Raw genomic sequence first — 15,124 nt, 5'->3', positions numbered from 1 at the left:
TGAGCAACCGCGCTGAGAATACGGGACGCACGGACACGAAGCCCTCCCAGTGAACCTGTGGGAAGGAGGCGAGCAGCATCGCGTGACCGGGACTGGCCCGGCTAAGGGGGCTCTGCAGAGCAGGGCCATGGGCTCCCCAATCTGGAGGGGAGGCTGCTCACTCATTACCTGGCCTCTCCACCCACTGAGTGCCCTGAACCAGGCCTCTGCCTCAGGGGTGCCCTCAGGGGAACTCAGAGGACTGTGCAAAGGTGGGTTTCGAGTCCCTGACGCTGCGTGGAGGGCCTCTGCCGTGCGGATGCCAGGCAGGAAGGAGTGGAGAAGCAGGAAGGGGCGTTACTGTCAGACCCAACGGGCCCATCCCTTTCCAGCCCCCAACTTCCCTGGGGTGACGGGGCCCGGACCTGTGGACCCCCGTCTCTGCGGGAAATGTTTGCTGCAGGCCCCAGGGCTGCACCCTCCTGGGACAGGCTGTGGACCCTGCACATCTGAGCTTCTATGAATTCCATGTAGAATTCCATGGGATTTCTGGAATCTTCTGTCTCATGTCTCTCAGTGAGGGAGGATGGCAAAGAACGTCAGAGGGGAGGATGGGGTAGCGGCTCTGTCCTGGGCCTGAGGGACGTCTCTGAAGGCCAGCGCCCCCAGCCTCCCACCATGGGCGCCCCAGAGCAGGGGTCACTCTAGCCATGGGGTGAGCCCCCTAGGGTCTCAGCTTTGCAGAGCTGGGCCCAGGCCAAGGCAAGGAGTGCAGATGTGAGGGGGAGAACGGTGGGGGGTCTCCCACCCTCTCGCAGAGCTGGCCTTGTGCAGGGAGAATGCAGGCCTGGCCGGCCCTCCCCATTGGACACAGCGTCAGGGCCCCAGCGTCCACGGAGGCCAGGGCCAATCAAAGCCAGATGTCGGAGAAACAAGAAAAGCTGACTATTTTGACTAGAAAAAGCCCTATTTACAAAGAAATAATGAAGCGATTTGGGGGGACTGGTGCTGGGGATGATCTCAGACAGGGTGGGGTGGTGAACGCAGACGCCCAACAGGTCACTCAGGGCCCGCGTGTCCCCACCCGGCATGGTGTGGTCTCAGGCCTCGCAGGGTGCGGCTCCTGCCAGGCTGAGCTGGGTGGGAACCTTGAGGGACGTCCCCTCAGACACCCAGACCCAGGAAGCAGCCGTATCCGGAGGCGCAGGAGAGGCTGGAACACGGGGGCCCCAGCAGTCCTGTCCACCCAGCATGCCATGGCAAAGTGCAGCATCCACTATGGAGAGCGTCCTAGGGCAGGCGGAGGGGTGGAAATATGGTCAAAGAGAAGAATTCTTGGCCTTGAAAGAACTCTTAGCCAGCTACGGAGATGAGACGGGCACTCACGTACACCGCAGCCCAGGCCCTGGCCACCACGCACAGGGCACTGCAGGCATCGTGCTTGCTCCCAGGGCCGCAAGACGCAGAGGCGACAATGCAGGGAATTCTGGGGGTGCGGAGCTGTGAGCGGTGCTGGAGATAGAGAGGAGGGGACCGAGGGTGCGGCACCTGGGGAGGAGGAGGACAGAAGACAGAGGGGTTTCTGCTCCATTCCGGCAGCTTGGCTCTTACCTGGAGCTGCCAGGGCATGGGCTCCTGTGGGCCGTAGAGCTGGGCCCATCATGGCTATAAACTCATCAGCATAGAGAAGTGGGGCCGTCCAGCTATGAGCACAGCCCGGTGCGGTCCCGAGGGCCCTCCACCCCTTCCCATGCACACAGCGTGGCACTGCCTGGGCCTTGCATCACCCCTGCATGGCAATAAATGAACATGAATGGGGACACGGAGCAGCGCTGTCGGCTCTCTCCCTCGTCCTGTTGCCTTTGTCTCTGGCTGTCCCCGACCCTGCTCCCAGCTGGAGATGTCCACGAGGGGAAGGGCTGTCATGTTGGGGGCGACCGAGGCAAGGCCGCGGGCCCACTTGCTATCTCTTGGGTCAAGGTCCCTCTCCCACTCCTGCCACGCTGAGGATGTCCAGACACAGGCGGGAGTGGTCCTGTCAGCCTTGGGAGATGCATCTTTCCAGGCGAGTTCCTTCTGCAGGAACAGCCTGTTTGGGTTGGACAGGGGTCTTGCCTAGGTGTGGGGGTGGTGAGGTTGACGCCCGGGCCGGAGGGGCCCTGTGAGACCCTCTCTGGTCCCCATGCATGAAAGAGCCTGTGTGAGCACATGCGCCACGACAGTGGGCCATTGTACTGGGGAAAAGACAGACCTGCCCAGGTGCTGCTCCTTTCCTCCCTGAGCCTCCAGGCAGGAGCGGGTCACGGGAGCTGGCGCGTCCAGCCGGTCCCTTCTCTGGGCTGTGTGTGTGCCTGGGGTGGTGGGAGCAGACCCCCAGCTGAACCCCTGAGCATCCCACTCCACCCAGGGCCCTTCCTGTGGGCCCTCCCCGCACGGCCCTGGTTGGCTACCCCAAGCTCAGCTCCATGGGTGCGGCACGCAGGGCTCTTGGAGAGGCCGAGCCTTCCAGACCCTGAGTGGGGCCGCCAGCCCACCCCGGCCTGCTCCGCGCTCCTCTGCAGCAGGCATGTGAGGTGGGTGTGGATGCTTTGGGGAAGACTACCCAGTGACATGGCTAGGTCACGCCACACGCGGCTGGGACAGATACCCGGGGGCCTCAGTTCTGACACCCGGCTCAGACCAGAAACCATTGGTCAAGTCAACGACCCAGAAAGTGGGGTCTTGTGTGAATCACCCACCCCCACCGAGGACTGGCAGCCCTGTTTCTCACGCTGGACCGCCACACGCCCGTCCCTATCCCCCATTCTTCAAGAAACGCGCCCAGCCTCACCCCGTGCTCATCCCCGCATTTTGGTCTTGCCTCCATCTGGGCACTCCCTGGGACTGGGCCCAGGCCACGCACTTGGCAGGCCCCTGAGGCTATTATCTCCCCTAAGGCCCGGCCCTCAGCCAGCCCCTTACCGGGGTCAGTGGGCTGCCATGCAGAAGGATGCCCAGTGACGACTGGGGAGTGAGGGAGCCCCCGGTGTGCTGTGGAGATGGGGGTGCAGTAGCTCCCCAGCCCCTTTCTCCTCCCTGGCAGGGAGGCCTGTGGGAGACATGGGGGCTGCGACGGGACAGCACAGGCCGGGGTGAGACAGGGCGGGAGGAGGATCTGGAGGCCGGGGCGGCTGGAGCCGGAGTCAGGGCTGCGTCTGGGGGTGGCGGCCGTGATGGAGTGTGCCTGGTGCGCTGGCCGCCAGCAGGGCTGCTAACGGCCCCTGTGTGCGGGGCTGGACGTGCCGTGGATGAAGGATGGGATTCCTCTTCCCCTGCCGTGAGTTAGGGTCCTCAGAGCTCTAGGCCCCATGAATTATTTCTCTAAGGAAAACACAGTTGACTCCATTTCTCCGGCTCCACTTCCTGACCTTCCCCATCCCTTTAAATCAACACTGAAGGGTGAGCTTGCCCGGGCCTTCACCCCCTAGCCGAACACTTCCCCCGCCACACCCCCTCCTGCCTGCACTCTGGGCTGGGGGAGGGGAGGCTGAGCCAGCTGCCACGCCATCTCCTCTTGCAAGACCCTCGGAAGGCTGCCCAAGCAGAAGGAAAAGCCAGGACCCTCACTCAGACAACAGGCCCACGCTGCAGATCAGGGTTGGTCCCAAGGCCACGTGACACCTGTGTTCTTCTGAGCATTCGCGTGGGGAGGCTTACACGGCAAACCCAACTTCGTGCAAGAAAGCCGCACCGTGGGCTTTCCCCCAGACGCCCGAGTGCGGCTCCGTCCTGGTCAGGGTGGAGTGCAGATGGCTCCCGACGTACACGTGGGCCCTGGTTTTGATTCCCAACCCCAAAGCCGGAGCTGCCCACACACAGCAGGGAGGGGGCCTTGCTCTGGCCTCCATGTTGGATTTTCTAGGGAAGCACTGGAACCAAGGACAGACTAAGAAAAACAGAGGAGCCCCCAGGCCTCTGCAACCCGTCCTGAGGACGCACCAGCTGCCGCATGGAGACGGGGCCAGAAGGGGCTCTGGAGGCCCTGGGCCTCACCAGATGCAGGGGTTCTGGGAAGAGGGGCTGGAAACCTTCCGGGCTCCTTGGAAGGTTCTGAATAAGACATCATTAAAACCAAAAATCAATTCTGTATCCAGCTCAGGGCCCCCTGGAGGCTGCCCCGGCTGGCCTGTCCAGCTTTGCTGGAATGGGAACCCAGGCCAGTCTGCCAGGTTCAGGCCCCAAAAACGGCGGCCGGGCAACCCCCTTTGGCTCCCACAGGCCAGGCCAGGCTAGGAGAGTCAGCACAGAGCCTCTGGCAGGGCCACAGGCTTCCACGCAGAACCCTTTAGACAAGAATGAGAGCAGGGGCCATGAGTCCTGACCTGCCCCGGGCCAACAGAACATGGGTCTAGACCCAGGCATCCACCCAGACACCGCGAGGCCACTGGGCACCTCCAACAGGATGCCCAAGCCCACCCTCTCCTCTCTCCACCTGTCCACCCCCAGGGCCGAGAAGCCCACAGAACTGTTTTGCAGTGGTTGCTGGCCACACCTTGCCCCCTGCCCTAACCACCTTTCCAGGTTGGGTCCTCCCCATCCCCTAGGCCCAGCCCCGGGCCTGTGCCCGACGGCACCTCTCCGCCATGGCTCTCCTGAGACACTGCTGCCCTCGGATCCCTTCCCGGCCCTTCTCGGGTTCTTGCTGCCAACAGTGCCAAACCGAAACCCACAGGCGGGCCGGAGTTCCCTCACCAGGCCCCCTGAGGGCTGCTGCCCTGGCAGCCCCTCCCCAGAACTTCTGTCCAGGCCAGGCCGTTCTCTCACCCGGCGCCACCCCGTGCTCACACTGACCCCTCCATTCCTCCCGACGCCTCTGGGCTCAGGCTCTGAATGTGGGCGCTCAGAACTATCTTCTGGGTCTTTTCACCTGCGTGTCTCATTCCCCACCTGGCATGCAGCTCCGAGCCTGTGTGTGGCCCTCTCTGGCCAACCCGCCTCCCCAGCATGGGGCCACCACGTCTCAAGTCTGCCCACCCTCAGTTCCCCGTCAACTCAGAGACCAGACCCCGGCCGCGCCCACTGCCCAGACCCTGGGAAAGCGGAGCCAGGCCACGTGGCGCTCAGAGCTGGGGGGTGGCTGCTGCGTGTCTGGCACCCAGAGACCCAAGAGAAGAAGGAAGCAGAGCTTCCGGCTCTTTCTCCTGCAGCAGGACTTTTATTTAGGTGTCGGGACTGCTCTGCCACAGCTGCCCACCTGGGGCGCGTCCCTGCTGGCCGCCCCGTCACAGCCCGAACCAGCTGGGGATGCCGCCCCGCCGCGGGTCGCTGCTCTGCCACAGCTGCCCACCTGGGGCGCGTCCCTGCTGGCCGCCCCGTCACAACCCGAACCAGCTGGGGACGCCGCCCCGCCGCGGGTCGCTGCTCTGCCTCTGCTGCCTCTCTTCCTCGAGCATGCTGTAGAGGTCGTCGGCAGCGCTGCCTTCAGGGCTCTCGTCTTTCTCGGGAAACAGATCTGGGAACGTGAAGGTCTGTCCATGGGCCTAAGGGGGAGAACAAAGGCTCCAGCCAGAGCTGCAAAGACTCCTCGGCAGAGGGGTCCGTGGGGGAGCCTCATGCTTTCTGGCAGCCCCTTTCTGCCGGCGCCGGATTCAACTGCTCAGAGGTACCTCCCTGGGCCTCCTGGGGCAGCGTCCCTGCCTGGAATGTAAGCACCCCCACGGCCACCGGCCACCGGCCCCCGGCTGTCACGCTGCAGCAGAGGCCACAGCTCCAGGACAGGGCCGCTTTCCCCACCATTGTCTCTTTAGGGCCTGGTGTCTGCCCCCGCCCTGGGTGCACCCATTTACTAGCACAGGGCCACCTGGTTGGTGGGGGGCAGAAACAAGGCATGGAAAAACATGACACAAATCACGTCTGGTACCATGCTGAACCTGTCCATCCAAAATGCCTCAGGCTCTACTCACATTAAAGCTCCCCCTCCTCCCAGCCCAGAGCCTGGCAATTAAAGTGAACATCACGTACGAAGAAACATGCACGTGCAGCAGCTGATAAATCAGGACCGGCTCTGCCAATTAACTGGTCTTACATCTTCTGCTGAGAGTTCAGAATATGTCCGTGTCAGCCAAGCCCCAGCCCAGGCCACAGCATGTGGCTCGGGTTCACGAGAAGGAGGGGATACTGCTCCTTGGGGACCTAAGCAAATATGAGAAGCCATCTTAACTTGCTAATGATTACTCAGTGCTCCAAAGCTAAGCGGCGAGAGGCAGAAAGAGCAGACCAGAGGAGAGGGAAGAGAAGAGGGAGGCGCAGGCCGGCACATGCCAGGGGCCAGCCGCCCTTCTGTTTCCGGACGGGGGGAGGAGGAGTGAGGATGGCACCCGAATCTGGAACCCTTTAGTGAGTAAAATCAGTCAGGTACACTTGGCTCTTGCAGACCCTTGTTGTGTAAATAAATCTGGATGTGGGCAGGCAGCCAAGTATGATCTGAAACAGGCCCAGATCCCACCCTGCGAGGGAGGTGTATGCACCCTGATCCCTGGCGCAGAGCGCAGGGGCTGGCGGGGAGAGTGGCACTGCGTGCGCCGTAGCCGGCCTGCAGGAGGATTGCCTTACACAGCTCTAAACTTCGCGTCTTTTAAAATACCAAGGGGCAGTCGTTTACATGTGAGGCTGACTGCCCAGAATGGGAGATTTACCTTTACTATATGGAGGTGACTCTGCTAGTTTTCTGAGGCAAGGGGAACCCAAAATGACAGTTTAAAGCACAAACATGGCCATTTGTCATAGCTTCGGGAAGAAATGGGGAAAGGTGGTGAGAGAAAATCCGTTTCTTACAGGAGACAAACACCGTTTGGGGATAGCAAGCATGGTTTCCCAGGGGCTTCCCCTTTCTAGAAGAGTTCACCTTGTACCTAAAAAAAAAAAGCCCTTGATCCTTCCAAAAAGGAGAGAGACAGCTGATCGGGGTAAAGAACAGGAATGGAGAAAAATGTCCCAATGACAAGTAAACAAGGCAGCACTGCCTTCAGGAATCCCAGGGCACCCTGGGGGCTGCTGCCTGCCTGGACCTGGAGGCCGGAGCCCCGAGCACGGAGCTCGGCCCAGCTGGCGGCAGCGGCTTGTTCTGGAGTTGCCTCTCATGTCGTGCGCCCTTCATTCCTGCGCGCCCTTCATTCCTGCGCCGCTCAGCATCCACACAAGCCTCGGGGCAGCGGGCGGTCAATGGTCTTTTTGTTGTGTGGGTCACTGAGGCGCTGCTTTCAGCTCCCAGGACTTTGGGCCAAGGAGATGCTTATCAGGTTGTCGGAGAAAAAAATGTGGGACTCCCACCATGTGGGACAGGGCCTTTCCACAGCGGCCAACTCCAAATAAAGTGGATAATTTTATCTTTCTAATGCTCCCTCCCTGGGCTTTGCAATTAGCAGTGATGCTAAGCCCTGGCGCAGGGCCCGGGGGACACGCTGAGCAAGGTCTCAGCAGACACGAGACAGGAAAGGGCCTTGAGAGTCCCCTCTGCGGGCGGACAGGGACCAACGGCCACGGCCCATTTCTAGGCTGTGCAAAGATCTGCTGGAGTTCAGGAAGGGGGGTGAGGACCCGTTACAAATTTTAATTCTGGAACAGGAGGATCCATGCCCAACTGGGACCCTTCAGGCTCCCAGTTGCCCTGCCCTGTCTCTGGCTGCCTGGACTTCACAGAGGGAGAACGACACGCGGGCAGCAGCTGCAGACACCGGATCCCGGAGCTGCTGGGTTCAGTTTTCATGGGAGGTGGGGCCCAGAGGAAGAACGCAAGGGCTCGGATGACTTGAATGCCACTTGTAACCGTAGCTGCCTCTGAAGTGCCCGTGGCGGTGCCGGCACACGGGATGTCCACCCACATGCCATGACAAAGACAGATGGGCCCGACTGACACTGAGCACACAGAGGCCTTTATGAGGCCAACGGCTGCTCTCCCCACCTGGATTGGCTGATTTCATGCACAGCAAATATCAGGCCAAATTATTCCGGGGGCCCCTGTTTAGAACAACAAATGTGACTGTTTTTCAGAAAAGTTGCCATGCTAACTTGGCCTTTTTCACAAACTGCCTCCTTAGCCCCACAACAGGCCGGCTGGCCCAGGAGGCGGTTTCCACCATCGTGTGACTGCCATCTAGTGGCAGGGCCCGCCGGCTCGGCCTCCAGGGACCATTTACACCGGAAGACAACCCCATCCCCACCCAGTAAGGCCAGCCCCAGGGGCAGAGTGGGGAGGCCCAGGAGGCAGCCGGGGCAGGCTGTGGACATCTTGGCCCAGAGAGAAAGTGCCTCTGGGTTTGCCCGGGACTCAAAATGAAGAGCCCAAAGAAAGGCTTTGAAACTGTGGGTCTCACTCCTGACAAGTCTGGGTTTCAGAAACTGAAAGCCCAGGCAACGTGGGGTGAGGGTTCTTCCTCCCCAGAGCCCCCCAGGATACGTAAAAAAGCACCTGCTCAGAAGCAGCCTGCTGAGCCCTAACAAGTACGTGGGACCTGCTACCCTGCAATGCAGGACATGGGCCTCAGCCAACAGCCCGGCCAGCCAGACCTGCCTTGGCACCAAAGACCTTTGCCCTCAGGGGCCTCACACTCTGCCTCCGAGGCTGAAACCCAGCCAAGGACAGGCTCTCCAGAGGCCGGGGCCTCCCATGCTCAGACACCCTGGTGTGCGTTGGAGTTGAAACCCACTAGGCCTGTGATGGCTGCCTTTGCCCACAGAGAATTCAAACTTCAAAATCACAAAACGGCTGGACGCTGAGACGTGCCCCATGTGCCCCAGTGCTCACGTGCTCCCAGCGCCACCACTAACACCCCCAAGGCCGTGACGGAGCATGACCTTATGTGGAGCCTGCCTCTGCGCCGAGGCCCTGAGATCCGGCCTCACGGGGGCTCCCTGGGCCCCAGCGCAGCGTCTCCGGCACAAACATCCCCAAGGACACAGTTGTGAGGAGCCCCTCGGAGGCCCCGCTGGGGCTGGCCAGCTCACACGCACCAGCTGCACGTAGGCGACCTTGTAGTCCGGCTTCTTGATCCTCACGTTTCTGTGATCTCTTCTCTTGTTAGAGCCTGCCGGAAGGGAGTGAAAAAAAAAATCAGAACTTTAAAAAAATCAGAACTTTAAAAAATTACATCCTCAGAGGTCAATGCCACTAAAACCAATCTCTGCTCTCTTAAAAATGCAAATATGTTTTTAAAAACTCAAAAAGGCGATTTCTCAGGGAAATGGGCACTGTAATCAAACGAGCCAGCACAGCAGGCTCCCAGGCTCCTCCCTTCTCCCAACAGAGGCCAGCAGGTTCTCAACAAAGGAGCGGACGCGGCACCAGCCAGGGCACACGACAGGGGCTTATGGAACAGACAGCGCTTTGCTCCCCAGCCTCAGCCACTGCAGTCCCACCTCGGGGGCTGACGGCAGGAGTCAGGGCTCAGAATGGACCCCGGACCAGCCCAGTTGAATTCCAATCCCTGCTCTGGCACGTAAGCACCGTGTGACCCTGACAAGTCACCCTGTGCCTCAGTTTCCCATGAGCCAAGTCAGACCAAGACCCCCACCCAGTAGCTGAGGCTGTGGCTCGGCGAGGTGGGCATGTGGCACAGATGGGCACGACACCAACAGGAGAACCTCCCGTGGGCACTCACCATGCTGCACTCGTGTCCGCACAGCAGCCACGGGCACGTTATAGATGCCCTCGAGGTAATTCCTGAGGTCCACCCTTGTCATTCTGGAGGCGAAGGAGAAAGAAAACGGCATCTTAACCAGGCTAAAAGCCAAAAATACTGTCCCAGATGCACAAGCACCTGAGGCTGAGAGGCCGACAAACCAAGACCCACAGGGGGCAGGGAGGAGGGCTGGGTACATCAGCGGCACTAGTGGGGCCAGGCAGCCCCAGCAACACCAGTGCTGCTGGCTGCAAGACTCCCTACTCTGGGCACACCAGCATGGGTTGGCAGTGGCACAGACCCCACAGAGTGGGAGCACTGCCCAACCAACCCCTGGCCTGCTCCACAGCCCCACATGGCTCCCTGCTCCGGGCAAGTGCCTGTGAGAGGAGGTGACAGTCTCTGCACGCTCCTGGCTGGCAGGTGCCCCACCTCGTCTGCCCCGGGGCCCAGTGGCCGCATCAGGGTTAGGCCTGCTCTGCGGCTGATGGGACTGATGCGGTTCTAGGAAGTACCTTCTGGAAAGGCCTGCCTGGCATTAGGTGTGTTAACTGCAAGTTCCCTCTACTGCAGAACCTCACGGTCACTGTCAACTCAGCTTCTGGGCCCCTGCAGGCTGCACAGGCCTGACCTTCGCCCCCAGGGGAGCTCACGCTGCTGCCCCGCCTGGCTCGCGTCAACCCTGAGCTGGGGACCTGTGAACTTAAACACTGCAGAGCAGCACCCCAGTTTTGCTCGTAGGGACTGTGCATTTCTCTGGAGGTCAAGCAGGCTCTTCTGAGCAGTTCTGTACATCACGGCCTGCTCCCAACCCAGCCTCTCAGGGCGCCTCTCCTAAAAAGAAGTTGCAAGAACTCAACAGAAGACGCGAGCACAGAGGTCCAAATTTGAAGGCTTCCAGTGAAGCCCTCCCCGGGTGGAGGGCGGCATGCAGCCTGCCTGCCGGGCTCCACACCTACGGGCACTCCATCAATACCTGCCGGGCAGGGCCGCCTGAGGTGCCCCCCCAGCAGGAAGAGGCCAGCACGTGAGCAGAGTTGTTTTAACTCAGGACCCAGGCCCCCCTGAGGGCACTCTCCCAACCCAGCGGGAAAACTTCCGGGCTCACTCCACGGGGATCCCCCCGAGGGTGCTCCCCAGCCCCAGCCGGAATCCTCCCGGACTCACTCCATGGGGATCCGGAACTGCACGGTGTCCTCGGGCTGGGCCACACCGGGCCGCACCAGCTGAATGAAGAAGTTGGTTCGGAACACCCGAAGTTGTGGGCCACCCAACTGGTACAGGGGGTACCTGTACAGAAGAGATTGGGTCCACGTCACACACTTAGGCCAAGGCAGCCCGACACACCAACCCTGCAGACCTCCGAGTGTCCACTCACAACAGGGTGGGCAGAAAAGGGGGTAGCTAACACTGCGGATCCCTGAGTGTCCACTCACAACAGTGGTGGGCGGGAAACAGGGTAGCTAACCCTGCAGACCCCCGCGTGTCCACTCACAACAGGGGTGGGCGGGAAACGGGGTAGCTATCAGCAGGTCACCACCCAAGGACACAGAGGTCCCCACAGCCCCTTTCTCACATGGGCCTGCCAAGGTGGACGGCCAGTCCCTAGCATCGACTTAAGGAGCATGCGCTGTTGACCCCCAAGGTCAGACTTTAGAAAAGGCCAATGGACAAAAATCAGAACCCCGCAGACAGCATTCCCCCAATAAGCTGATGGCAAGGCTCAAAGACGTGTGTTGGGGCACTGATACCCCTGGGAGAGCAGACCCCACGCGGCCGGCCCACTCTCCTGCTGCTCAGGTGAAGTGGAGCTGCAGAGAACCACACACCATGGGACAGAAAGGCCAGCTCCGCACTCTCCCGGTGGCAGCAGGGCCTAGCTCCTCGGTATGGAGGACGCAGGCTAACCAGGCTTAGGCTCCTGGAAGACGGTGCTGCCAAGACTCTGATTCAGTACACTAAATGTGAGTTGAGCGCACCACACCCCAGCACCCCACTAAAAGCCAGCAGAGGCAGATGGAGAGGTGCCAAGTGGCCACCGCAAACTAGACCAGCACGCTGCCTGGGCTGGGGGGCCAGGTGACGATCGTGCAGAATCTCTAGCCAGTTGGTTTCGTGCATTCTCCCACGTTCAGCTGGGTGGACAGGCAGCACCATCCTACCGTCCCCCACCCCCGTTCCCGCCCCTGCCACTGCCGGCACACCCTGGCTCTATCTGGGCCTCAGAGCTGGGGGGAGGAGGGGCACAGGAGAAACTCAGGCCTGCTGGGTCTCGGGGGATGTGGGGTCTGAGAGCCTAGGTGCAGGTCTTGGTGGACGGGGAGCACAGGGGCTCTTGAGGGGTCTCTGGTGGCCTTATCTGAGGCACTGCACATGGCCCTGGCCTTGGGAGCACCCAGCACCAAGTTAAGAGGGGCTCCGTGAGGCCAACGCTGCCCCAGGCTTCACATGAATTTCACGCTGGCCTCTGCCTGTCTAGGGAAGATGAGGAGGAAGTGAGGGTCAGAGGCCTTGGGTGGGGTGTTCCTGAAGGGCCAACAGTGGTAAGCAGCACTGAGCCTCTGGGCCTGAGGGCCTGGCAGGGGCCAGGAGCTGCTGGGAGCTCTCAGAGGCAAGGCGCCTGTAACAAAGCCCAATCACTAATCATGTCCACCCCAGGCCTCCTGATGACCACACTGACACATGGCAGCCTGGTGGCCGGGCCAGTGGGGCTGAGTCTTCACTCACCCAACCCCAGCAGAGCCTCCTCTTGGGCATGGCCTTGGCCTTTCCAAGCCTCAGAGTGCAGCCTTCAGCGGTGGGCCCCAGTGAGAGGCCGAGAAGAAAGGGTGGGCTCTGGAGGTGGAGGGGCCTGACTTGTTTTACCCACAGGTTCAGGCTAGCCATGGCCACCCGAGGGGCTCACACATTCCCTCTGGTGACCAGCTGTGGGACTGCAGGAGTGGAGACAAAGTTTGGGGACTCCCAGTAAACAGTAGAAAAGAGGGTTCAACAGCTCCCAGGCCATTAATTTTCGAGTCTCCAGGCTTGGGGCCTGAAGGGCACACTTTGCTAAGGGTCTGAAGGGCCATGTGTGGGCTTGAGATGAGAGGCTGGCAGGGGTTGGGCCAGGAGGATTCACTGTCCTTGTTCCCACAGGCCGAGCCTCTCCAGGCTGGAGCGCCAGCTGCCTGTGCATGGAGCCTGCAGATCTGGAACAATCTGCACTGTCGACACCCAGGGCCCCAGGACAGGGCTCTAAGGCCTCTCTTTTGTTCTCGAACCCTTGTGGGCCCACCAGCCCTCAGTTCCCTCAGTCCCACTCTCCCCGGGGAGCACCCCAAGCACTCCGCATGGGATTTCACAAGCACCTCCACAGTAACCTATCTCAAGTAGAACTCTGCACTAACTTCTTCCTCAAAACACAAAAACCTGGCTCACTGCCACCAGCCTGCCTCCCCACGGCCCCACGAGTGACTCACCCAGGATCCCACCCTCTCGGCACCCCCGCCCCAGCTGCATCCAGTCCACAGCAAGTCCAGTCAGCGCTCCCTGCAAAGGCTCCCTGGCAACAGGAGTGTGTGCACTGCTGGGCGAGCGGGCCCCGCTGCCTCCAAGGCAACCACACCTGATCCGTTTCCAGGGGCCCACCACCCTTGGCCCTTCAGGAACACCCCACCCGGGTCCTCTGACCCTCGCTTCCTCCTCATTCTCCAGGGACAGGCTAAGGGCCAGCGTGGAATTCACGTGAGGCTCAGGGCAGTGTTGGCCTCACTCAGACCTTTTCTTCCTTGGTGCTGGGTGCTCCCCAAGGTCAGGGCCACGCACAGCACCGGTCCCAGATGTCTGCTGAAGGAAGCCTCCTCCACTGGGGGTCCCACCTGCCACCCTCCCCTCTCTCCCCAGCTATGTGCAGGGGCCTCCAAAGCCACACCCTGGCCCCTTGACCGTCCCTCTCCAGAAACACTGATTACTGTTCTCCAAAACCCACCCGGGAGCCCACATCTACTGATTACGCCTGAGTCATTCGTTCACCAAGAAATATGCAGGGCTTCCTGCTTCAATTTGGGGAGGGCGAAGTGGTGCAGGACAGCGCCCCGATGGCCCCCTGGGAATCCAGAGAACATGCAGAGTGGGCGTGGGGGGTCTGGGCTGAGCAGAACCGGGCCTCCCGCCCTGCCTGCCCCAAAGCCCTGAGGGCTGCGGTCAGCTGCCCTTTCCCACTCAAACCCAATCTGGATTCCCAGCTCCTCTGCCTCAGGCCGCGCCCGCGCTGCGGTGGGGGCCGCCCGGGCCTCCCCGCCTGGACCCAACAGCCGACGTGGCCCCCGCCCCGTGACGATCAGAAACGTCTCCAAACAGCTCCCTCGGCCCTGGCTGCGGGACCAGCCCCGGGCCCGACCCCGGGCCGCCCTCCCACTCCCCACGCGGGGGCACCGTGGCCTCCATGGGTTTGGCTCGGACCCTCTGTCCCCAGCCCGGCCACGCCCGCCCCCTGGGGTTGCCCTAAACCTGGCGGGGGGCTCCTCCGCCACCCGCCTCGCGTGTCTCAAGCCATGACAGGGGGTCCCGAAGAACCCTGCCTCGCCCGGGCCAGGAGGGGGCCCAGGGACGCCCACCCCGCTCCCCGGAGTCCGCGCGCCCTGTGGGGTCCGTCTGCTTGTGACACTAAGGGGCACCCCGCGGCGGGGGGGTGACGACCCCTACTCACACCACATTCCGCGCCATGGCGGCCACGCGCGCTTCCGGGGTCCGCGAGGCGGAAGGAGCAGCGCGCCCGCCCCGCAAGGCCGCCGCCTGGCACAGCGCCCCCTCGCTTCCGGAGGCCGCGCCGCCCGCCCCGCACGCGCCAGCGCCCGTGCCGCCCGCCCGTGCAGTCCCCAGCCCTGCGCCCGCCCCGCCCCGCGCCGCCTTCTCCTCCCTCCCGGCCCCCCTCCTGTCCCGCACCCCACGTTCCTCCCCGCCCCGACCCCCACTCCCCGCGCCGCAGACTCCACAGGACGCGGGGCCGCAGCAGTCCCGCCCCGCACTCCCGGCCCCACAGCCTGAAGCCCGGGCCCGCGCCCCTGCTGCTCGCGCCCCGCCCACGCCCGCACCCCTCCCAGCCCCAGAGGCCTCCCGCCGCCGTCGCACTCTTTCGGGCCTGTCTGCCCTGCCTCCCAGGACCCCGGCCTGCACGCCCCCCACACCCGTGCCCCTGCCCTTTGGCAGCTCCAGGCCACAGCCTGGCCCCGCACCGCTGCGCTTGCAGCTGCTGGGAGCTGGAAGTGGAGAACCGGGGCTGTAGTGCTGGGGAGGGCGGGTCCCCGGGTCTGGGGTCTGAAGCCCCTCTCTCCATCTGGCTGTTTTTACCCGGGAGCCCGGAACCCCAGGGCCCCTCACCTCGCCCTTCTGGCCAGCCCGGTTGGCAGCCCCCACACTGGCCACGCCAGCCACGCTGTCCATCCTCGGTGCTCCCACCACGCCTCCTCCAAGAGGGCCACTGGCCTTGCCGTTTGCTCACCCCCTCT

The 15,124-nt window shown here is 62.3% G+C and overlaps 1 protein-coding gene across 3 annotated transcripts; it reads right to left on the bottom strand.

Moving 5' to 3' along the window:
• Positions 1–1,317: 1,317 nt before the first annotated feature.
• Positions 1,318–14,446, bottom strand: MRPL23 (mitochondrial ribosomal protein L23). Of its 3 annotated transcripts, XR_001707082.3 has the most exons (6): positions 14,326–14,446; positions 10,803–10,925; positions 9,615–9,697; positions 8,968–9,041; positions 5,980–6,150; positions 5,145–5,498 (listed from the first exon to the last, which is right to left on the bottom strand). XR_001707082.3 is itself a non-coding variant. In XM_054661881.2 (5 exons), the coding sequence occupies exons 1-5, from the start codon at positions 14,340–14,342 to the stop codon at positions 1,333–1,335; spliced, it is 492 nt and encodes a 163-aa protein (XP_054517856.1). In that variant the 5' UTR covers positions 14,343–14,446; the 3' UTR covers positions 1,318–1,332. The 3 variants fall into 3 exon arrangements, 2 of the variants coding, with proteins under 2 accessions (XP_054517856.1, XP_016775664.1); XM_054661881.2 differs by lacking the exons at positions 5,145–5,498; positions 5,980–6,150 and adding an exon at positions 1,318–1,527; XM_016920175.3 differs by lacking the exon at positions 5,980–6,150.
• Positions 14,447–15,124: the final 678 nt, after the last annotated feature.

The sequence above is a fragment of the Pan troglodytes genome, chromosome 9, assembly GCF_028858775.2.
Source record: "Pan troglodytes isolate AG18354 chromosome 9, NHGRI_mPanTro3-v2.0_pri, whole genome shotgun sequence".
In the NCBI taxonomy this organism is placed as follows: Eukaryota; Metazoa; Chordata; class Mammalia; order Primates; family Hominidae; genus Pan; species Pan troglodytes.
The sequence above is the reverse complement of the archived record's forward strand: the minus strand, read 5'-3'. Positions and strand labels throughout refer to the sequence as shown.

What these genes read in the sequence shown, in the direction of transcription:
- MRPL23 (XM_054661881.2), bottom strand. An exon ending in CAGTTCCGGATCCCCATGGA is followed by an intron (nt 9,698 to 10,802) that starts GTGAGTCCGGGA and finishes CTTCGCCTCCAG; the next exon opens with AATGACAAGGGTGGACCTCA. An exon ending in AGGTCGCCTACGTGCAGCTG is followed by an intron (nt 1,528 to 8,967) that starts GTGCGTGTGAGC and finishes CCTCCTCCCCAG; the next exon opens with GTGCCGCACCCTCGGTCCCC.